At 38.8% G+C, this 24,939-nt stretch overlaps 1 protein-coding gene across 3 annotated transcripts in view; it reads left to right on the forward strand.

Moving 5' to 3' along the window:
- SETBP1 (SET binding protein 1) overlaps nucleotides 1-17,228 on the forward strand; it is a 383,487-nt gene extending 366,259 nt beyond the window's left edge. For all 3 annotated transcript variants that reach the window (XM_059894183.1, XM_059894185.1, XM_059894184.1), the window contains one exon: nucleotides 11,841-17,228. In XM_059894183.1, coding sequence (XP_059750166.1) covers nucleotides 11,841-12,466 — 626 coding nt within the window. In that variant the 3' untranslated portion in view covers nucleotides 12,467-17,228. The remainder of the gene's footprint in view (nucleotides 1-11,840) is intronic.
- The last annotated feature ends 7,711 nt before the right edge of the window (nucleotides 17,229-24,939 follow it).

The raw sequence follows: 24,939 nt of genomic DNA on the forward strand, positions 1-24,939 counted from the left end.
CCCATAAAGATGACAGAGCTCAGAACAAAAGAGAGTAAGCCTGATATTACCTTTAAATTCAGCTGGGGATCAGACCAGCCTCAAGCAGTGTTCCTGGGTTGCTGGGAATAGTTTCAGTGCTCAGAAACACTCCTCCAAGGGATTTTCTTGTCCTCCAATACCTGAAAAAATTTTGAGAGAACTTTCATTATTTTGAAATTCAGGTTTTTGTCAGTGCCTTTTAGGTCCAATCCTGGTCTTTGTCTCGTACAAGTTGCCAGAGTTAAGTGATTTGGGCTTTACATATGGAAAGTTCATTTTGTTGTGTAATTAATGGGAAGCAGACTTTGGGAAGCTGATGATCCAGGCCCTTATTTATATGAGAGCATATGTCTGTGTTTTGTTTATGACTCACTCTCTTACTCCACTCATTGTAACTTGGGTTTGTTTACACTAACTTTTCCTAGAATCCAAGCCACATGGTATATGAGCCAATAATTTATGGTTTCTAAAAGGGAAAGATGATGAATGAGCTTTTTCCTGTTAAATTGTCAAATCTTAAATTGAGAAGGAGTATTTGCTGCATTGAGTCTGTCCAAGCGTATATTTGAAAAAAAAAAAAAAAAGGTAAAGCAATAGAAACAACAACAACAACAAAAACCCCAACCTACTGGTATAGTGCTCACAACTTGAATGTATATATAATTTGCCAAGAGAGCATGTGACCACTCCCCCACAATAAACCATTATAATTCTGATCCAAATGTTCAGCAATGAAAAGACCATTCTTCCCCCCCCCCCCCACCCCTCCTCTGTCTCTGGCTCTGTCTCTCTAGTTTCTGGTGTTACATAATTTATATATAATATGTACATGCCTCCCTTTCCCAGGGGACCCATTGTTTTAATCAATCGGTGGACTTAAATGTTCAAGCTGGTTTTCTTAATGGTGCCAAATAAGTTCCAAACTTGTTTTTGTCATCGAAGCTTCACTTCTCCTATGGGGCGGTTTGGATTTCAGTCTATATTTCACAGTACTTCAGTGCTTTTGGTCATAGCTTGGATACTCCAAACAGTTAGTGGTGCTCTGAGGAGAGTAGGGAATAGCTAAAATATGTGAAGATCTAGTTTAATTTACAGTGATTTGGATCCCCTTCAATAAATCCTTTTCTATTTTACACGCAGATTTTACAAAATAGATGGTAAGTGTTGGCTTAGGTTGAGTCATATGGATTCATTCCATTTCAAGTAAGTCAGCTGAGCTTGTGCTGGTCCCCAGTAGGAGGAAGTTGGAACTGAGTGCCTAGCACAGCGCCTGGCACAAAGTGGGCTCAATCCATATTTGTTCTAAGAATAAATAAGAATGGCTAAGATATGGTCCTTGTGCTTTAAGAAAACACAATTTAAGAGAAGAGATAAATGCAGATTAATCCCATAATCTTAAAACAGGACAGACTATGTGAAGTGCTATCAGAGAGATATAAGCAATGTACAGGGGACCAGAAAGATTAACGTTGAAATGAGAGTACTTCATGGCTTTTAGGAAGAGGACTTTATTTGACTGAATTCCAGCTGAAATTGGAAAGCACTGGAACCACATCTAGCATTGTTTTGTTTTGGGTTTTTTTGTCTTTTTTTTTTTTGTCTTTTTTTTTTCCACTAGGGTAGGAGAATTGCCTCTGGATAAAAGAAAAATGTAAGACTTTTCTTTCCCCGCTCCAACATCAGATGTAATATCCTTTCTGGCAGAAATAATAGAGTTGGGCATACACCTGTAGGCTATGCAAAGTTATTGTTTCTGTGGTACATCCATTGTCTACTAACCGGACACAAAAATATATGAAAGTCTAAAGCAATGGGTATAAATTGCTTGCTAGTGTTATGAAGAATTCAGAGATATTTTATTGTATAAATTGACATTTTTTTTTTGAAAAACTTCAATAAAGAGAAAAATAGTAGCAGGCGCTTGAGTCACATGAATCATGCCCAGAAGGGATTAAAGGGAAGGTTGACATGAGGGTATTCAAATTCTCTGGAAACCTCACAAACCTGGGCCCTCTCTGAGAAAACAAAAATAAGATTCCAGACTTTCACAATGGACTAAAACCAATAAAATTAAATTTTGTAGATTTAAATAGAAGGCTTGCATTTAAGCTCAAAAACCAATTCCACATAGCAATGGCCAAGTTTGGTGGCCAAACTTATGAAAGTGTTTAAGAGAGTTAATTGAGCTTCCATTTAATATGAACAAACCGTGTGATATTGTTGCAAAAAAAAAAAAAAATGCAGGTTGTTTTGTTGGTTGTCTGTTTTAATGTAGCTCACATTAATAGAACATTAATAGAAGTGTAGTGCCTTATGCATTCATCACTTCATACTTGGAAAATCAGTTCAATTCTGGGCACCAAAATTTAAGGTGGGATTTGTCAGATGATTAAATCTCCAGAGGAAGGTAATCAAAATGGAATATAGCCTAGAAGTTATCTCATATGAGACACAGATGAAGGAATTGAGGATATCTTACCTAGAACAGAGAAGACTTGGAGGTGTATAACTATTTTTACAGAATCATATTTATTCTGAGGTAAGGGTCCTGCCAAGAATTTAGGAGATTTGTTTGAAGGCAGAGAACTGAGGGGTGAAAAGTCACGATGAGAACTTCATTCTCCTAATGTCCCGGTCAATATGTTTTCTAACAAAACAAACTATAAACAGACTGTAAACAAAAGTCTGAGTTTTAAGTAAAGAAATGCAATTATTAAGTCCAGTTAGAAAACAAAACATGAATACCAACCATTTGATGTAATTCTTGAAGTTCTAACACGGTCAATAAGGATTTATTTCATCTGAGCCTAAATATTAAAAATGTGAAAATTTTCATAAGAGCATGTTTGTTAAATTATTCTTTGTTCTTCTAATTTTTTTTCCAAATTTAAAAGAAAAGAAATCTCTCACAATCAAGTATGAACATACATCTACAATAGTTGGAGTATTATATAAGGGATGGTATTTATGGTTAAGGATACTGCTATGCCACATTTGAAAGGAAAGAAAAAAGAAATATAAAGAGCCCTTTGAGAGGGTGCAACCACCCCCGCCGTGTGACCACCTGGCATGCTGTGAGACTCAGCAGATGTAGCGTCAAACTTTTTGGCATTAACTGCATTTCTATCCAGCCTCTCACGTTGTCTAGTCAGTCTGCTAGGGCTTGAGCTACATGCAACATACAAAAGCCAGAGTTGATTGAAACAGAGCGGGGTTAAATGTCCCTAGTATTCCTCAGTTTATGAGTGCCACCACTCACAATTCACTCCTCGCCAAGCCACTCTGACTCTAATAAGTATCACCCCCAGAAAAACTCCCAGAGTTAAAATTCTTCTGTGGATTCATCCTGGGCAATTCCTACTAATAATAGGTACAGTGCATCTTAGAGGCTGATACAGTTGCCCCTGTTTCTAGTTCTCTGATCTCTGAACTCTCTCCCTTCACCCAGCTTTCTCAGGCCAAAGCCCTGGTTCCCTTCCTTAGAGGTTCTCTGTACAACCTGGCAGTGTTCTTATTCATCTTAGTCTCTGCAAATCTTAGTCTCTGGAGACAAGTTACCACTGCCTTTATCTGTCCAAAGCCACTGCTGGTTTGTCCAAAACCCAGGCTCATGAAATGACTGGCATTATTACCCTGTGGTCAGAAAACTCAAGGATTCTGGAAACCTAGGGACCAGGACCACACAACTGCCTTACCAAATAAAGGAGGTCAGCATCAAATCCCATTCCAGAGTCCCATGGATGGGACACTCTTGACTGCCTTGGAATTACATGCAATTCAATTAAAGGTGCTCTAGGGAATAGGAAGATTAATGATATTAGGCTTTGGTTTCTAGGATTTACAATCTGAAATGATCTAGCAGGAAATATTAATCAAGCATCTACTATGAGAAAGGAGCTGTGCTCTTTGTTATGAGGAGTACAAAGAAGAGCACATGCTGTCTTCAAGAAGCTTTAATGGCTTCTTAGGCCATGCACTCATAGAAAGTTAAATTCCTCTAGGATTAAATACTGCATGAATGAAGTCTTCAAGAGTCTAGAAAAACACAGGACAACTTTAAAGCAGTTCAAATTTTTGATCATGAAGTGATATTGGTAACATAATTTTGAACAGTTACCCCATGTAAATACATATTTAGAATATGTGTACTCATCTTTTAAAATGTAAACCTGAAAAGGTGAGATAAATCTGAAATAAATAATATTCTTAAAATAAACTTAAATTTCATTTAACTGTATTATTAATGAAACAAATTTTATACTAATATTAATATTTTTAATAATGTTCAGAGAGGACCAAGTGATTGAGTTTGAATATTTCTTTTTGAAAATCTTGGGGTTTTTTTAACACTTGTGATTAAGCAATTTGAAGGTCTCATTTCAAATTCAGTTTGTTTCAAAACTTGTTAGTAGATGTTATAGGTTAAAAGGATATTTCACATAAACGTAGATCCAAAAGGAGAAAGTGTATCATTTTGCTTAAAACATAATACTATTTTTTTCAATCCCGTCCATCAATTAAGCAAAGGTTTTTTTTGTTGAAATTCAACTAACCAACTTCCTTTATTAACAGTCAGATGGTCTTGCATTTCAAAAGACATTGCATTTTTTTAATGAGTTCAAATCTCTGAAACCCTTCATTTGGAAGTTAACTCTGTTTACAAGATTTTTTAATTTGCATATTTAAGGATGTTATAGGTTATAATATTTACAGCAACAAAATTGTCAAAAATGGAAACATTTCCAATCAATTTAAAAAATGCCGTCGCCATAGTATGAGTTTGCTTCTAAAAGCAGTTACTTTCTTGCCCATTTTGCCCTAAAGGGACATTAAGCGTTTTTTTGGTTTTTTAACAACTGCCAGGTAACATTACAGACAGCCCACTGACAGCACTGAGAAAGTGAAAGCATTTAGAACACTTCTCTCAAAGTAGAAGAAAATTGCCAAATTTGTCTTTGAAAATAGCAACACTTTTATACAGTTTGCTGCAAGGTAACCAATAAAACTCTCTGTGGTATATAACATATTTCATGGATATTCCTGACCTCATTACAAAGTATTTTTATTTTTTGTTAAAGTTTTTTTTATTGTTTAAAGATCTTAATTTTCTAAACCATGTTCAGGACCTGACAACACCTGAAGGGAATAAACTGATGGGATGCCATCAGCCCATTGAATGCATGTGGTCTCTTCTTTTTCCAGGAACCTCATGCCCAACAGTGACAGGTGACACATCGTGCAGCCCAAATAAGGGCATCACCCACCATCGCTCCATATAGTAAGCATTAGAATGCTTAATTTAGTTCTTATTTTTCAGATAAGATATAAATAATATAAATTAAACTAATGTATATAATTATATATTATATAAAAATTTATATATAATAAAGTTAAATACATCCAATTTATATATTTTTACATATATATGTACATATATTTACATAAAAATATATATTATAAAATATATTTTATATAGTTATATAAAAATATTATTATATAAAATAGTTTATACAATAATATGTTTTTCTTGCAGCCCACTTTCCTCCTTGGGAACATGCACCCCACTTGAGAGGCTGCCAATTTAGAACAGTATCAGATCTGGAGAGGCAGAGGGGAGCACCCACACGTAAACACGCAGGTGCACACCCACTGCTTCACCTCTCCATCAGTCGAACCGCTCCTCACCTCCTACCTTCACTTTTCCCACGGAGAAATGTGAAATAGGAGCAACACAAAGACCAGGGTCTCCTAAGCCACTGCAGCTGAGATGGAATGTTCTTTCACAATAAACCCCTAAGAGGAGGCTGTCATTTAATAGTCAAGCAGTTACTGTGCATTAAACAAGCTAGTCACATTTTCAAAGAAACCCCAAACTGTATTAAGGTGACTTTAAGAACAGAATGGAAGTACCATTCTATCGTGACAAATGCCCCACATCTGCTAACACTTAATTCTAAATTATGGCTTTCAAATTGGAAAGCAGTGGTATATAGCATGTGTGCTGATGACTGGCAGTGACTCTGATGTGCCCTGCCCACCAGAAGCCTCACCAGCCAAGGCAACTTGCCATCTTTTTCAAACGAGCTTTTAAGACCAGGACACAAAGGTTAATTTAAATTCTAAGGAAGAAGGAGAAAAGATTGCTTGCCAAGGCAAGTTGCTTCATATATCCCATTAGAAAATAAAAAGCAGCATTTGGAAAACGAGATCATTATTGAGTTAAGTACAAAAGTATCCAAAAAATGCACATTTTCATGGGAGAACATTAAACAATTGAATTCCCTTGAACTTGTATTTGCTGCCCATGTACTACATACCAGATCTTGTACTGCTGTGTGAATAACTGGGAGTACAGAGGGAAGACATGGCCTTTGCCTTTGAAGAATCTTCTAAGTATCAGCATACAAAGCAATTCACACTGCAGCTCTGTGCCTTGACTGAGGCTGATGGTTCTCCAGCCCTGTCCACCTGGAGGGCAACTCCACTCCGGGCAGTTCAGCGGTCCCCAATATTTCTCTACCTTCCCAATTCAAACAGCAAGAAAAATTCTAATTAGTCTAGAGATAAATTTGCCTCCCTCTCTGACCCATCCAAAACTTTATAAAACTACAATGTGTCTTGCACATGGGCAAAGTCTCCAAACCATTGGCACCTATTTCTTAGGAAGCTTCTATACAGCTAAGCCTCATTAGCCCTTATCTTGCTCACAGTGCTTACATGACATCTATATAAAGTCAGTGTGCAAAAGCAGTGATAAGTCCAGTGTTTGATTATCATAAAAGAAGTAGCAAAATCAACAAACGCTGATGAGCCAATCATCTGATAATGGGAGCAAAGAGAAAATCTAGATCTGGACCAAAACCAACTCAATCATTTGCATGGAAATTTTAAGTACAGAAAAAGTCTACCAGATGATTTGCATTGCAGAGTTACGAATAAATGAATTCATATTTTGCCTTGGCCACTCATAATTATTCTTTAAGGCTAACAAAGAACAGGCAAGATATAGGACAATTATAGGAAGGAGAGCAAATATGGAATCAATCTTGGTGCAAGAGCCCAGAAATTACTGTCTAATAATGAAACAATTTGAAGAGAGAAAAATCTGTTAACATTTAGAGGAACAGTGAAATCATAAGCAGTAAGGAGAAAGATTTGTGAATATCAAACCCTGCCAAGTCCAAAGCCCTCCTCTCCGCCACACTACGATTTCAAAATTATTAGATGAAATAAGTGTCTTAGAAAGCCACCTCACTCTTGGTAAGGCAATAGATAATGAGTATAGGTAAGAATTATAGCAATCTTTAAATACAGAAGCATCTAGTCTAACTGTTCAGTGTAATAGATGAAGAAAGAGAGACCCAGAGGGGCTAAGAGGTTCATTCTAGTTCAGCTTGGTTTCCAGCTGTCCCTGCCCAGAGCCCTTCCTACTGACCTGCACTCTGGTGCTGTTCACACACGAAGTAATGAGCCTACACTGAAAATTTGGATAATACACACAGGACAAAATAAAATTCAGATGTTCAGTAGATGTGAAACCCCTCAAAAATTGTAATGTGAAAAAGAAAGAGGGATATTGAGTCTTAACACCTGAGGCCATCAGCGGAGATTGGACCATGACATATGTTTATGCAGTTGGTCACAACATAAAACCCAGAGTGCTCATTCATTCTTCCCTCCCATTCAGCCAGGAGAGTAGCTACCAGCAGGAGTTTTCTAGGGAGATTATGCATGCCCTTTACTGAGGACATTTCTTATTCTTCTAAAATTATTTAGGTGAAATAGAGCCCAAGAATATGAAAACCAGAGCACCCCCCCACCCCCCGCCAGTCCTAAGATCCTGAGAAAGATGTTTTACTGACACTAATCATTTATATTTTTTTAACCATGTATTATGGAACTAGCAAGTATATACCAAAGTAGCAGAATAGCATAATAAACCTCTGTGTACTCATCACTCAGCTTCAACATAATCAACTCATTTCAATCTTGTTTTAGGAATACTTCCACTCCCCTCCTCCCTCCCTTATTATTTTGAAGCCAGTCCCAGATGATATCATATGATTTCATCTATTAATAATTTAGTATGTATTTCTAAAAGACAGGTACTTTGAAAAATGATCACAGTGCAATTATCACACCTAAGAAAGTTAGCAATAATTATATAATATCAAGAAACACCCAGACATTATTCAAATTTCCATGAATTTATAAAATATCTCTTTTGACAGTTTGTTTAAATTGGTATCCAAATATGATCATTTTATCTCTTCTCTCTTTTAGTTTACAGTTCCACCCTCCCCCCCCAACCTCTCAACTTATTTGTTGAAGGCACCAGGTTGTTTGCCCTGAGCTTCCCACAGTCTGTGCTTTACTGAATGGATCTCGGTGTGTCCTCTGTATTCCGTGGTACTTAGGTCTAGAGCTGAGCTGCCCATTATGGTAGCCACTAACCAACCACATGTAGCTATTTAACTTTAAATTAAACTAAATTTAGAGTCAATTCCTCAATCACTTGCCATATGTCAGGTGCCCAGTAGACACATGTGGCTAGTGGCTGCTGTATGGGACAGCATAGATATAGATCAGTTCCACCACTGCAGAATTTCTATAGGACAACGCTACTCTAGAGGCTTAATAAAGTCCCGTAAGGTAGCTCTGGAGGGAAGAAATGTTGAAGTCTCATCCACCCAGTCTTTGACTCACAGTTAATCTGCACTGGGGTCACTTTAAACCTTCATGTCTGGATATTGAAAACGAAATAAAAATTCAAGGGATCTGTGTGTTTCTAAATTTACATAAATGGTACGCTTACAAATACTTTTGTTATTTGCTTTTTTTATTCAAGTTTTTTTTTTTAGATTTAACCATGTTGATATATTTATATGTATTTTATTCCTTTTAACAGACGTGTATACAATATTCCATTGTTTGAATGTATCGCAGTGCTTCATTATCTTTTTAATTAATATTTATATTGTTTTAAGTCTTCTGTAACATACACTGAGCTTCAGGGAATGACCTTGGCCTCCTGTTACATATGAGCAAAAGAGGTGACCTGGCCTTGGGATCTCTGGGGCATTGGGCACGCCCATCTTCAACTCTAGTAGTTATTGCCCAATCACTCTCCAAAATGATTCTGTCAATTTGCTCTCCTGCCAACACTCTGCAAGTGTTCCTACTTCCTTACAGAATTATACATATTAGGTAGTTTCAGACTTTTAATTTTTACCAATATGGGTTCACATATATGCAGTAAAAGTACAAATTTAAGCAGGGAAAGGAAAGGAAATGGAATTGATGATGGAGCACTGACTTAGCTGACTCTATAATGTTTTCTTGCTTAAAAAAAAAATAAAGCATATATGGCAAAAAGTTAATGTTTATTAAATGTGAATGGTGGGTACAAAAGAGTTGGTTATGATATTTTTAGTATTGTTTGGTAGGTTTACAGTACTCAGAATAAATGTTTATTTCATAATCATTTTTCAATGCAAGGGCCTAATAAAAAATTATGCAGCATATAACAAATTATTGAATATGGAATTATCTACTAGGTTCCTTTTTGTTTGTTTGACATTTCATGCTAAAAAAAAAAAAGTACTGAGAAGAAATATCCATTGGTTGTATTTGCCCCAAATGATCTCCAGCTCAGCGCACGGAGTTTTCCAGTCAAGCTTTACTCAGTCAAACATTGCCAACTAATTGCCCAAAATGATTTACTTTGTACCTGCATGCTGTATTATGTGTCACATAGCATTTTCTTCTCTTTGGATGATATAAACTAAAAAGAAGGTAAACTGCAAGTGGAACTTTTATTTGGAATAATGCCAAAAGTTTTGTGGGGTATTTCTGACTAGTTTTCATTTCCTCATGAACTCTGTGGACAAGGTAAATGGCTTAGCTCTGACATGGAGACCTGCTCTTAGTGTCACTATATTTGCAATGGTCGATTTAAAAATCCAAACTAAAACTCCTTTAGAGAAGAATATGATTATAAGGCAGCAACAATCAGTGTAATTCATCAGTGGAGAAACAGTTTTTAAATCCCTTCCATGTACAAGGCACCATGCTATGCCCTGTGAGGGACATAAAGACCAACAAAAGTCGGTCTCTGCATCTGAAAACTTAAAATCAAGCAAGCTTTTCCTTTTACAACACTAAGTACAAAAATTTTATTTTTGTAGCCAGAAGCTCACTCTGGCTTTGTTCTATTTTGATCTTTATAACTTATTTTAAAGATTGCTCAGTAGTTATTCATTGCACAGTAAGTCTCACAATGACCTTTGGCCAAAAGCAGTACCATTTTGGCCTGTCCTGTGAAACTCAGAGCTTCCCACTCCATGAAACTTGTGGCATAAATAACTTCAAATAAACCCTTCTGGGAGATCTGTGTCGGGCACAACATGAGAGAGAAATGGGGAAAAGCAGGGAAAGAACCAAGCAGGAGTGCCCAAGAGTAAGTGACAGCAGTGTCTTTGTTTTCAGCATTTTTTCCTCATCTCCCTTAAGATATTTATTCTGCTTGTCCACTAGTAGTTGAAAAAGTATGGGATGACACAACAAACCACGATGCTAAAATGAAACACATTTGTTTTTAGGCCTGCAACGTTCCGTAGGGTTGACGACAACTACATGGGCTTCTTTGGGGATGAGCATTTAGTGTAAATCACAGCAGCAAAGCACTAAAGACACATTTCTTAAGCTTATAAGTAGCCCGAGGGAGGAGCCAGTGTGAAGATGGCTTATCAGGATGTGTGTGAGTGCCTGTGTATATGTGTGTATACACATGTATGTACACGTTTGCCTCTAGTGAACAATACAAGGAGAAAGAATGATCTAAAGGAGGAAAGGTCTGCTACGTCTTGAAGCCATTCACACTTTATGGTGTCTGAACTTCAAAATGAAGCAGTTCTGAAGGCTATTTAGTAGCGGCAGTACAGGACTTCCTGCGACTAGAAGTTTGGCTCATAAAATAGAGAAGCATCTGGCCACCAGGACATGAAAAGAGCTCCTTGCAAACAACAGCCCAGTAGCACGGGTGTAAATGATTCAGAAACACCTGGCTGGTATTTCCCTTGGGGTTTCCAGAAGATGAACTAGTTAAGAAAGACTTGGTCAATTGGACATCATCAGGCAAGCTGACAAGTCCAGACCATTGGGGGAAAAAATTAGAGAGATGGGATCATCCCAAATTGAGTGTTCCTGAAAAGTATCCTCCCTCTGTCATTGGAGGAGGGTTAGAAATATAATAGGTTCGGTTAGATATTCTAGTTCAGGTCAAGGCACCTCTTTTTCGAGGCTGACGTTACAAATGAATGATCCAGATTGCTTGATCCAGAGGGCTGCTTGTCATTTTTTCTATTCAGCATCTTTTACAGAAAGATGAAGTATAGCCTAATGCTAAATTGAATTAGATCAAATGTCAAAGGGCTGAATAAAAAATAAAAGCTATGATAGGAGAAAGTAATGGGAGAATTTATATTGTGATTCTGACATTGATTTCCATGGTAGATCTTCCTACATGGTGTGAGCCTTAGTTTCCAAACTTAAAAATGGGAACAAGTGTATTTCATGGGATTGTTGTAGAGACTGAAATAATGAAATGCTTTGTACACATAATATTCAACCCATGTTTATTTTTATTATTTTTAATTTTAATAAAGGAAAAAGAAGAAATAGTGGGTACCGAGTCATAGTTATAGCATTAATTTTCCATAATCTTCATAGCCAAATATAATGCCAGCTGTCACTAAAAAGACTAGGTTTAAGGCAGTCTGCATCCTGTAATCAATTTCTTCTCTCTTCCCTTCCCGCAGCCAGCTCCTCCCTGAAGAAGCGATTCAAGCGGCGGGAGATCGAAGCCATCCAGTGCGAGGTGCGGAAGATGTGCAACTACACCAAGATTCTGTCCACCAAGAAGAACCTGGACCACGTGAACAAGATCCTGAAGGCCAAGCGGCTGCAGAGACAATCAAAGACAGGCAACAACTTCGTCAAGAAGAGGAGAGGGCGTCCCCGGAAGCAGCCCACGCAGTTCGATGAGGACTCCAGAGACCAAATGCCGGTGCTGGAAAAATGCATCGACCTTCCCAGCAAAAGGGGTCAGAAGCCGAGCCTGAGCCCGCTCGTCTTGGAGCCGGCCGCCAGCCAAGACACCATCATGGCCACCATCGAGGCGGTCATCCACATGGCCCGGGAGGCGCCTCCCCTGCCACCGCCGCCGCCCCCGCCCCTCCCGCCGCCGCCGCCGCCGCCGCCGCCACCCCCGCCGCCCCCTCTGCCCAAGACCCCCAGAGGAGGCGGGAAGAGGAAACACAAACCCCAGCCTGCGGCCCAGCCCCCGCAGCAGCCGCCCACGCAGCAGCCCCTTCCCCAGGAAGAGGAGGTGAAGGCCAAAAGGCAGAGGAAGTCGCGAGGGAGTGAGAGCGATGTCCTTCCCTAGGGTGGGCCTGGGCGTCAGAACCTGGGGCTGGGGAGACTGACGCGTTGGAAGTGCAGTGAGCCGGGGCTGGGTCCGAATGCCCTTCTCTCCCGACGCTGGGCAGGCAGACTCGGGCCAGATGACGGGGTTGAGCCTTCAGGAGCTCTTGGGAAAGCAAAGCAGGGGAACGTCTTCAAAAGAAGTGTGTCTGTGCTTTACAGCAGTTCCCGGCCAAGGGGCACTTCAGTATGGCTAGATCCTTGACAGGCAGCACGAGACCCATCAGGGAGGAGAAGGATGGTGGTGCTCTCCGACAGCCGCCAGACCTCCCGCATCCAAGGTGCGCCCTTTGATTCCGTTGCATTTGCTGGCCAGGAAAATTGAAAGGGGAACGCCCTCAATTAGGAAACATTCCAAGGGGAGAAAAGCCGCAAATTTCTCAGCTGGCTTTGTTGTAAGCCACTTTCATTTAATTGGTTTTTATTTCTTTTGGTTTTTCAAGCTCGGCTAGGCTTTGGGGCACCAACATCACCTTCAGGTGACCTGAATCTTTATGTTAACAACACAGTTTCTCAGAGGGACTCATGTCATCAGAGGGTGGAATTGTAGTGATAGGCAACCTTAGACATGCATCCATATTCTTCTGTGTGTCTCCTCTATTACACATACACTGATTTTTAGAATCATCTGTTCCTACTTTTTCTTTGCCCATTGTACTTCCATATACCTTTTCGTTAACTTACTTGCTGCCTTCTTTAACTTGGTACACACCTAAATAATGTAAACCTTACCTGTGTTGTAATGTTCACCCTTGGCATGCTGTCCCAAGGAATTTGGCTTTGAATTTCAGTCATTGTGAAACAAATACTTAGTATCGATAGAGCCTTTTAAAAATAAGTGATTTAGAGCAGCCGAAGATACGTTGACCCAGGTGTCAACCAGGTTATTTTTATACTTAAAACATATCAGCAAAGAATAGGCAGAATAAAATGGTTTTAATGCCCCATAGAAAATGGAATAGCTGACAAATCACCAAAAATTGAAACCCCAGACCCACCAGAAAGACAAGTGTCTAGCAATGCCTTGGTATGTGGATTTTTTTTTTTTTTTTATACAAGTAACTATCAAAGGTCATTGAAAAAAGGGAACAGAAAGACAATAGAAGTACATTGTCTCTTTTCATAAAAGCAAATGGGAGTAAGTGTTCTTATCTGGGAAAAAAAAAAAAAGAAAGAAAGAAAATGCTCAAAGGGTGTCACCACTCCAATAGTATCACGCCACCTTGGACAAAGTATCCAAGTTGTGGTTGCCTTAATAAACTGAAACATTTTGTACATAATGTAATTATAAATCTATCAGTCTGCATGGATGCAAACTGTGTGTGACAAATCGTCTTTTAAATGGTCAGTTTCGACTGTACATTTCTCATCCAAGTTGTACTCTAGCCATTGGTTTAGCGTGGACAGATATTCCGTCTCTATTATCCACCTCCACAGCCCAAGTTAAACATGTTAAGAAACTCAGAATGAATATGAAGTCATTCCATTGCCATAGATGTTTTCTAAAAGTCAGATGTGGAAATTTCAAAGTATTTTCAATTTCCTCCCTCACTCCTCCCCTTACCTTTCCTAAGACATCAAATACCTGGTATGATAGATTATAAAAAGAGAGACACTGGGAGACAGAATTAAATTTTCTAATGGGAATTAGAATATCTGGTTTACCTCCAAATTAAGTTTCTTTACAGGAAGTTGCAAATGGCAGGAAATCATATTATTACTTCAGAACACAACATTATTTCCTTAGAGAAAGAAGGATTTTTGTTGGGAACGTAGGAGAATAAGGGATGGGTTATCTATGGGAGTAAACTTTAAAATCCCAAGTTAATATGCTTGCAAACATCAGTGCTCTGTCATGGCACCACCAGTTGGTTGAAATTACCCACAGAGTCATCCTGTTCTGCACTGTCACCACAGACTTCACATCATGTGCTGCCACTAGGTCAGTTGCATTTAATCCCAGCAATATGTAAGTTTAAAGGAGTGCATTCTCCTGTTCTTCAAAGCTTATATCATAGATACTCAGTTTGTGACCTAGGTTGACCTTTGGCATTTCATACAGGTTGAACAGCAAAATCAAACCAACCACTTTCAATTTGTCATTCCCAAGCCATGTCTGAGTGGTTCCAAAGTCACTCAAGAGGAAGGTTTAAGTTAGCCCCACGCACCCCACCATTGCTATGAAAGAGCAACCATTTTCATTCCAATTAGGCCATAAAGTGGTTTCTCCCTTGTTGGATTTTGAAAATAATTGATTTCATTCTTTCTTTTGCCCCTCTTCCTTCCAGTGTTGTACTCTTTCCCCACCCAAATCTGTGAGCAGACTAAATCTTCCTGCAGAGGGGAATAAGCTGGCACTCTCTAAGCTTCTTAAGGAAGGACCTAAAGCTTAATTGGCATTAACCTCTAGTAGGTGAGAAATTTCAAATAACTCTAGGATACATTAGAATTTCCAAACCAGCGAAAGGTATTCCAGGAGAGATACAGCAGACTTGCACCTTATACATAAATTCAGTTCTACAGTTGTCATGTGAGTCAAATGCAAATCCTCTACATTTATGATCCTAAGGATAGATTGGAAAACTGCAGAGGAGCAAAACTGAGACAGGCTAACCCGCTGTTTGGAGGTGGAAGCAAGTCCAGTCACCTGCAGGGCTTCCCCTCTTTCCCATCAAGCTCCTCCCTCAGTATCACATTACTTTTATTTTTTCTTTTGCTTTCCATTAACCTAACCCATCTTATTAGTATGACCATTTCCTCATTTTCCAACTACCCACTTTGCATTAGCCTCTCCTCTCCTGTCCAGACTCAACATTGGGCCAGTCTCGTTTCACATCTGGCTGGTTGCAGAACAAGGATGAGAACCCAGGTCTCCTGATCCACGTTGTGGAGGTCTCTAGCCACCCAACGCTGCCTTCTGTGGCTGCATATTTATTTAGAGAAAATGTCATTTGGGATGCATGAAGCTCCATAAACAGATCCAAAAGTATTTCATAATAAGAGAAATTCCTTCGTTTTCTTTTCTGTTTCCTGGAATACTTGCCTTCAGCAAGCAGGCATGAACCCACTTATAGGGAATCTGATTAGGGGTGAGCAAAGAATGAAATCTGTATAAAAACCACCTTGAAGGTGATGATGGGTCTCTGATCCACCTTCCTAAGTGGCTGGGGAGCCACTTGCTTTTCAGCCCCTCATCTCAAACGAGAGGAACAGAGTTTAACTTCCTCTAACAGCACTGCTCCGGCAACAGCCCGAGGAAGACGGGTCAAAGGAAAGGAGGGCGTGTCTGGGCTGGCTCGTGACCTGGCAGGCCTGGGACTCAACAGCCACTGACAGCCCCGACTAGGTGACTGAGGGCCGACAGGTTTAGCCTGTTAACTTGGCTGCTGTCCGGAGTGGGAGGCCACGGTCGACGGCAGTCGGAGTTTGTGTTCTGGGCATTGCTGGGTCTATAAATATGATAAGCAAGTGGTGACAGAATTATAGTATAAGGTGATGTACTACATGGAGATCATAAAGGATTTGGTTTTAGGACTTAAGTAGAAAATCCCACTCCTACAGCTTATTACCCGACAATATTCAGATAATGAGCTTTTGGAGAATATTTTTTCCCTACCACTAGGAAGATTTACCTGGGAACTGTCTAAAGTCTATACATATATTTCCAAAGCCTTTAAATGCCAACTGTAGCATGGAGAGGGGGGGTGGGTGGCAGAAGCCGAAATGCCTCAAAAGCCATTTAAGTGTTACATTGCAGGATTTTCAGTCCTTCACATTATGTAAAAGTAGATAAATATAGACATTATTCTCAACACTACCCTATAGTATCACAATGGTCCACATGCCAGAGCTTACAGATAATGTCATCACAGTGCCTAGAAACTCGAACTGTAATATACCGTAGCATTTTCTTGGAGTTTTTTAAAGTTTCTTTCCACGATACCAGGCTCTCCCTGCCTCTTGTTTCTTGGAGGGTTTGCCCTACTGATGAGTCTGCCTCCCTTCTTGGACTCAGTCACTTGGGGAACAGTCTTAGAAGCACATATCAACCAAGGAAGAAACTTCCTGGATATCTCTTGCCCACTTGCCCAGGTATAATAAACACTAAAGGGGGGAAAATTGAAAAGAGCTGCCACTGGTCAACACAGAAGGGCAGTTCCAGCTTAGGTTGGTGTCTTTCTTTTTCTTCCTTTTTTAAAAAAAATCTATTTCTTAAATAATAAATGCACATGATGTGTTAAATATGTATATATATATTTCAAAAGAAAAAAATGGGGCACAAGATTGTCTTACAAGTCGTGCTGGCTAATTTTTAGTTTGTATTCATAAGTGGTTTTTAAAAGCCTTTTTTAAAGTGTAATTTGCATGTTCTACTTTGATTGTATGTAAACATATTTTAGAACAAAAAATGTATTTGTATTTTATTGAATATAGAGGCAAGAAAAATTGTACATTGTTTGAAATGTTCTTTTTGTAACAGTTTTTATTCATAAAGCATTTTTGTACATTTAAAATGAACATGGACTTGCTGTTATTTGAGGCGTAGATACATCTGGCATGCTTTACTGTCATGCTCCTCCATGGTCTTAGATGTTGGGTTTTAAACATTTTTTCTAAAAGAAAGCTCAGTCTTTTTCGCTACCAGATCAGGTTAGCACAGTATAGAGCACTTAACTATTAAAAAAAAAAGTTAATCCTATTCATATGTTATTCATTGTGTGAAATTAAAGACATTCAATTCAGTCTAACATGAGTTGTGAATTCTTTTGTTTTATTTTCCATCTGGTTCACATCACTAAGGAGTTTAATAGCATTTGGGGGTCTTTGCTCACACCAACTGGATATAGAATCATTGAGAAAATTCTTACCAAATTTCTGCCTTTTGTATGATTCTGGGAAGTACATTGTGAGCAAGATTTGAGTCTGATTTACAGGGTTACTGTTCAGAATATATTACACCTGGACATAAAGCCAAGATTGATTCAAAGAACCAGTCAGAACTCTGCTGAAAGCAATCCAAATGTAGTGTAAGATGTTGGAGACCCATCCTATCCTAAAATTTTAGAAGAACATTATGGTTGGGGGTTAAGGCCTTCTTACTAAATATCCCATGTTGTTTGATAGCTGAAGGATGGATCTCTGGCTGGCCTTAAACTTTGACTGGAGTGTTAGGAAAGGCTATTTAATCAACCACAGGCAGTTACTGATCACCTATCCAAAGCCTACCGGTCTGAGCAAGACCCTAAGGGCAGTGTCCAGGAATACACAATCCTTGCTCTGAAGGAACTTACAAGGTCTGCATGTGGAAGATGAACTATAATTCTAAGCAGAATATGGCAAGTGGTAGAAGAGTGATGAGGTGTCAGAAGAAAGGTGGAGCCCTTGAGGTGGCACTTTCTTCTCTTCCTACTCCTTCTGTTCTAATTTTTAGTTTATATTCAGAAATAGGTTTTAAAACTCCTTTTAAAAGTGTAAGTTGCACATTCTACTTTGAGAACTTGTAAACATACATACATTTACATATTTTTTGGTTCTTTCTTTATCTTCTGATGCACCGCTTTAAAAAGCCAGCAAGGTAAGTAGGAAATGTTATAAGCAGCTCTGCGTCCCTAACCATTAACCTGACCCACTCGTGACATTTATTATGACTTTTGGTATTTGCAGCAAGCACAGTGGAATAACTGAAATCTAGTGGAATGAATAGGTCTTCAAGAGTAGATTATTAGGGCAGCCTCCGGGATGGTTGGAGTCCTAATTCTTTAGATAGTCTCCTGAGACTCAGAGAATTTAGTCAGCAAACTCTGTCAAAGTAGAATTTGCCCTCTTTTCCCTCTCCTCTGCCAACTATCTTGCACTGAACCAGGAGAATTTAAAGCATTATATAGTCCTTTTTCTTTCATTAGACTGTTGGCATTTCTGAAATCAGCAAGGACTTCCAGGAATGCCCCTAATCTCCTCCCACCAGCTTCTCATGTAGGGACAAAGCTGTTGCCATGAAATTGATTGGCTCAACTTTTAGGATTTTTCATCAGTCCACAGAGTAGTGATGTGCTGACAGAGATTGTCAAGACAGTCAGATATGTTCATACATGTAGCTGGTACAAATCTTGGTCTACAAATAGATGGCTGAAAGGAATGTTAAAATTTAAGTTCTTTGAAGGTCAGTTTATTAATTTTTAGTTCTACCAGCATAGTCGATCCTTAGTTCCAGACCTAGGAATTCTTTTCTAACCTGGAGGGGAAGGAAAGAGGGGACTTTTCAGAAAGCCTAGCTCCAGCTTCTTCCAAACTGTGTCTTTGTGCTCCTGTCTTTTCTATTTCCCTAGTTTCTAGTCGTTTGAAACTGAAAAGCCAGAAAAAAAGTTTTTAAAAATTTTTCTCCCCTCTGCTTTTTTGCTGTCAGCTACATGCCCTGAGGGGATGAGCACAAACCAGCCTAGCTGCCTGAATTGGGGGGAGGAGACTAGTAGAAAAGTGGAAATACTTCAAAAATTTTAACCTGTTACACATGTGATAGGGAGTGAGGACAATCGGATGTGAAAAGCTAAAGGATTTGCCCAAGTCCTAAAAGGCTCCTTATAGGTCAGATGAGATAATGAATGGGTGTGAAAGGGATTAGGAAGGTGGCAACAGTGGTGTGCATTTCCATTGTCCATTATTACTAATTCACTTTTATTGGAAATGCCAAAATCCAGGTTTTTAATTCTTATAAAAGCTGTGGCAAGACACTTTCCTAAAGTCATGAGAGTTTTTGTTTCCAGGATTCATTAAAGGAAAAACTGGTGCCAAAATGTTAGTCACATTCATATATGCTAAAATTAGGAAGTAACAAATGAGAAACATTAAAATCTCAAAAGTTAGAAACCTCACATATTCTATCATTACTAAGCTTGATCTTTTACCTTAATTCTCCTCTTTTCAGTGGATAAAGCACTGGAATAAAAGTCAAGAGATCTGTAATGTATTTCCACTTGGTCACTAAAAAATTCTATACCCAGGAGCAGAACTACTTTGAGTCTCACTTGCTTACTCTAAAATGGGAAGGTAAACTCTTAATGATACCTGCAGTGCCTTCCAAGTCTAAGTCTCCAATTCTGTCATTTTTGTACCTTCCAAACAAGCCCTACCTTTAGTTCCCAACTTCATCTGTTGTGTAGAGCCAATGACACTTTGGGGCTGTCTATCCTCAGCATAATCTATCCTATCCTAATATGAGGAAGTGAAGATATGGAGGAAATTAATGAAAAAAAAAATAGAATCATGAAGACATATAATCAAGCTTTTCTTTTCTTCTTTTCTTTTTTTTCTTCCCTTCTTCCTTCCTTTCTTCCTTCCTTCCTTCCTTCTTTCCTTCCTTACTTCTTTTCTTTCCTATCTGCACATTGCCAAGTACCTAAAATGTAAGGATGAGCAAGACAAGGCCTCATTGAGCTTTTTTCAAGCAAATCTAGATCATGAACTTCCTCCTTTCACTCTCTGCCTATCTAAATTCTACCCATCTTTTTAAGGTCAATTCAAACCCTACTTCCTCAAGGAAGTCTCATGGCCACACCCACAAACATGTCTCAAATCACTCATTTGGTAACTCTTCTTAATAACTTCACATGTGACAGAGTATAATCCTCAGCCAGGGCTGCCATGTAAGGTTGTACAGGTCGTTCCCTGCATAAGGTGACCTGGCTGAGAAAGAAAGTGGGAGCTGAAATCTAGCCTGCATGTTCGTTCCTTGTCAAGTTGTGCACCCTTGGGGTGGCATCTGCCCCATATAGACATCTTTTTCACATTCTCACAAAAGTGGTTTTGTGAGAATAAAACCTAAAAAAGAAAAATTTCAAGATATACTGTGCAACTATGAAAGGTAGAGATAATCTCTGCCTCCCTCTTACTCAGATCATCCATGCTGCCCTTGCCCCTGAGGCCTCCAAGGCCAGTCTCCCAAGACTTCTCTTATTTTAGTCAGTAAGACCATATACTCCAGAAGATCCCAAATCCATTCCCAAACTAAACAATTGGAAGGAAACAGTGAGACCAGATGTGATGGTTAATTTTATGTGTCAGCTTGACTGACCATGGGGTGCCCAGATTAAACATTATTTCTGGGTAAGTCTGTGAATGTGTTTCTAAATGAGATTAGCATTTGAATACGTGGACTCTGTAAAGAAGACTGCCCAACCCAATGTGGATGGGCACCATTCAATAAGTTGAGGGCCTGAGTAGAACAAGAGGAGAAGGGAGAAAACTGTCCCTTGTTTTGCCTGCCTCACTATTGAGCTGGGACATTTCATCTCATTTTCTCCTGCCCTTGGACTGGGATTTACACCATTGGCTATGCTGGTTCTCAGGTCTCAGACTGGGGATGAATTACACCACTGGCTTTCCTGGGTCTCCAGCTTGCAGAGGGCAGATTATGGGACTTCTCAGCCTACATTGTCAATTCTTCCTAATAAATGATAGAGAGAGAGAGGGAGAGAGAGAGAGAGAGATGATAGATAGACAATAGATATCTCCTATTGGTTCTGTGTCTCTGGAGAACCCTGACTAACATACCAGACAACAGCCTTGTATGAAATCATCAGCTAGTTTCAGTGTCACATCCCCATGAATATAACTTGCTAAGCTAATAGACATCTGATGGGTCTACAATTTTCCAAAGACTTTTGGAACTTTTATTTTGAAATAATTATAGATTCATAGGAGGATGCTGAGGAATAGACAAGAAAATACAGTGTAATCCTCTCCCAACTCCCTCTCTGCACCCCATGTCAACATCCCATACACTCATAGTACAATATCAAAACCAAGAAATTGACCTTGGTACAATTCATAGAGCTTATTCAGATTTTACCATGAACTTATTTGTGTGCATGAGTGTGTTTGCACAGATCTATGCAATTTTGTCACCTGTAGAGCCCTACCTAACCACCACCACAATCAAGATACTCAGTTGTTCCACCACCGCAAACATCTCCCTCTTGCTAACCTCCCTTCTCCCTCACCATCTCTAATCCCTGGCAACCAATAAGGTGTGCTCCATCTCTACAAATTTTTTTTTTTTATTTCAAGAATGTTACATAAATGAAATTATGCAATTATATTTATTATATTATCATTATATTAATAATGTTATATTTATATATTTTATTTTGTTGAGCAAATTATTATAGCTATGGCCATTGGAAGTTCTTTCCATTGGCTCCTGTATTCCTGTGACATACCCCGAACATTGTGTGTTGTTTTGTTTTGTAGTAACAAATAAAGTTACTATGGACATTCATATACAAGAACCTATGTGAAAATAAATTTTAATTTCTCTGGGAAAATTGCCCAAATCACCAATTACTGGGTTATATGGTAAATCCATTTTTAGTTTTGAAGGGAACTGCCAAACTATTTTTCAGAGTGGTTATACCATTTTACATTTCTACTAACAATGTGTGAATGATCTAGTTTCTTTGCATCCTCACCAGTATTTGATGTTATCACAACCTTTCATTTTAGCCATTCTGATAGGTTTGTAGTGATAACTCGTGGTTTAAGCTTGCATTTTTGTAATGGCTAATAATGTTGAACATCTTTTCATGCATTTATTTGTACATCCTCTTCAGTAGAATGTCTGTGCATGTATTTTACCTATTTTCTAATTAGATTTTTTTAATGCTGAGTTTTGATATTTTTTCTTATATATTCTAGATATAAGGTTTTTATTGGGGATGTGACTTGCAAATATTTCTCCTAGTCTGTAATTTGTCTTCTCGTTTGCATTTAAAGTCTTAAAACACCCTGAAACATGGTTGTTATTTGTATCTTAGCATGAGGAAACAGGCTCAACAAGATAAAGGACTTTTAAAATACACAGTTATTAAGGGCATGGCTGGAATTAAAACTCAGTACATACATGCTAACTCTTAGTCAAGTACTTTTTTTCATGGATGATAATCTTGGTGATGTCACACTTGGTAATTTGTTTTTTTTTCTTGATGCCAAAGAGTCTTTCAACTCTGTTATTTTGGAAAAGCTATAGAAAGCTTATAGCTCAAGTTATAGAAAGCTTATAGCTTGTTAGTAGAAAGCTTATAGCTCAAGTCCCCCAGTTTACAACTGATAAAACTCAGCTCAGGGAGATGAAATGAATCGTCCATACTCAGGTGGCTTACTAATTAATGGTGGAACCCAGCCTAGAGTCCAAGGCCTGACTCCCAGTCTGATTGTTTCCCTGTTCTGCCACACTCTCTCACTACTGCTCAAAGCTCCCCAAGTCCAACACACTCATGTTCTAAGAGCTTGGGGGGAAGGAAGGGTAATGACTTGGGAGCCCAGAAAAAGCTCTTTACCTTGGAGGGATGAGAGAAAGTAAAGAAGAACAGCAGAAAACAAATGACGTCAAAGGAAGTGACGTGGCCACATGGATGCCGAGGAGAGCCTTGGAAGTTTCACGGATGAGAACGTGTGGGGGCTGTTGGCACCTTGTAAATGTCATCACTGCACCCCAAAATAGATGTATTATTTATTTCCCTCCAATATCTGTGACAATCCTAATAGAGACTGTGCCTAACAGTTTGCTCTTATCTTGACTCAAAACACTGAAATATATTTCCCTTAACTAAATGAATCTTCCCCATTGCAGCAAGATGTCTATTCCATTGCTCCCTCTGTCACCCACTCCCACCCTCCCACATGTAACCAGTCACAGACACATCTTGATTCCAGCTAGGGTGGGTGGTGATGGACACACACAGCTAGGGATAGAGGTTCTGCTTTCCTTTCTGCCAGAGCCAAAGGCTTTGGCTTAGGAAGGTGTAGGTTATACACTCTTGTGTTTGTGGTGACCAAGGAAATGTGTATGTTTAGCAATAACTGTGAGGCCCCTAAGGGCTCTCTGGGTATCTGGGGATATTTCATTTCATTTTTAAAAACTTACATTGTAAAAATAGATCACTGATACAGAAACCACACAAAATATGGTTTCACGAATTACTGTAAGGTCAATCCTCAATAATCACCACCCAGTCAAAAAATAGAACCCATCAAGCTATCCCAGAAGTGCCCCCGGTGTTCTTCATCCCAACACAGCCAAGCCCTCCTCCAGATGTCTCCTGACTTTTACGGTAATTACTTCCGTGCACTTCTTTATGGTTTTATCACTGAAGTATGTAGAGTTAAAAAACCTTGATATGCTTTTAGGACTCTTTGAGTCCACATGTGTCCCTTCCATTCCTTACTTTTTCTTTACATGTACCTTTTGAAGAACCTGAGCTATTTGACCTGCAGAGCTGCCCCCAGTGTGGATGCTGCTGGATGCATACTCATGGTGCAGTTCAACGTGTTCCTCTGTCCTCAGGCTTCTCTGAAAATTGGCAGCTAGATTCAGAACAGGATCCAAAGATAGCTGGATTCAGGTTGTAGGTAGACTTGTAGCCATTCATCAAGAGGCACATAATATCTGATTGTCTCTCTGTTATGTTAACAGCTATTGATGCTTAATGCAGAAATCTATTCATGTATTAGTGACCAAAAAGTTGTGATGTTTTAATCTTGTCATTACCTTCATTGATTAGTTTGGCATGCTTTCATACAGAGGTGCTTTCCCTTGTCTTCTCTTTGGATACCTCATGGCACAGATGATATAAGAAAAACAGGAAAAATATTTGATTCTTCCTTTTATTTTCCTATCACCCTCCAAAAGTGACCAAGTGGTTTTTTTAATAGTATTTTGAACTCATGGACAAACATATTTGAAAGGTTTTAGCCCACTGCAATTATTATCATTATTGAAGCTCAAATTGGCCCATCTGTGGCCAGCTGGAGTCTCTTCAAGTTGGTTCCTGAAACTTTTTTATACAATCCCAATGGTTTTATATAACATAGTACGCTTTGGTAGCTTCTTGGCTATCTGGTGTGATAAGATGTTCTAAGCTCATCTCATAATTTTTCTTTTTTGTTTCAGACAAAAAAAAAAAAACGAGCCATTTCTCTAAGAATTCTTGTTTTATTTTTTTAAGTGAGAGATGATATTCCAAGACCACAATCTGGGTGCTAGGGATAGATAGATTAGATAGATATATAGATTGATGGATAGATAGATAGATGATAGATAGACAGATAGATAGATGACAGATGATCGATAGATAGAATTTGAAATAAATTTGAATTGCAAATAGCAGTACAAACTTAGCTTGTGTGTGTGTGTGTGTGTGTTCATACTGATACTTCTAAGTCAAATTTATTTCAACTTCCTGAATTTGGATTGTAAGAGTTTTTTTTACTAAAACTTATATCTATATCTCCTCACTTTCATCTCAAGAAACTTAAGGATGTAAGGAAAAACAGTAATTACTCTTTTTTTTTACTCCACATATATGGAACAGTATTAGTGAAACATCCATTAAAAATGCCATCAGTATGATTTCTGAAAAGATGAGAAAAAACAGCATATGC

This window comes from Balaenoptera ricei, chromosome 14 (assembly GCF_028023285.1).
Source record: "Balaenoptera ricei isolate mBalRic1 chromosome 14, mBalRic1.hap2, whole genome shotgun sequence".
Taxonomy (NCBI): domain Eukaryota; kingdom Metazoa; phylum Chordata; class Mammalia; order Artiodactyla; family Balaenopteridae; genus Balaenoptera; species Balaenoptera ricei.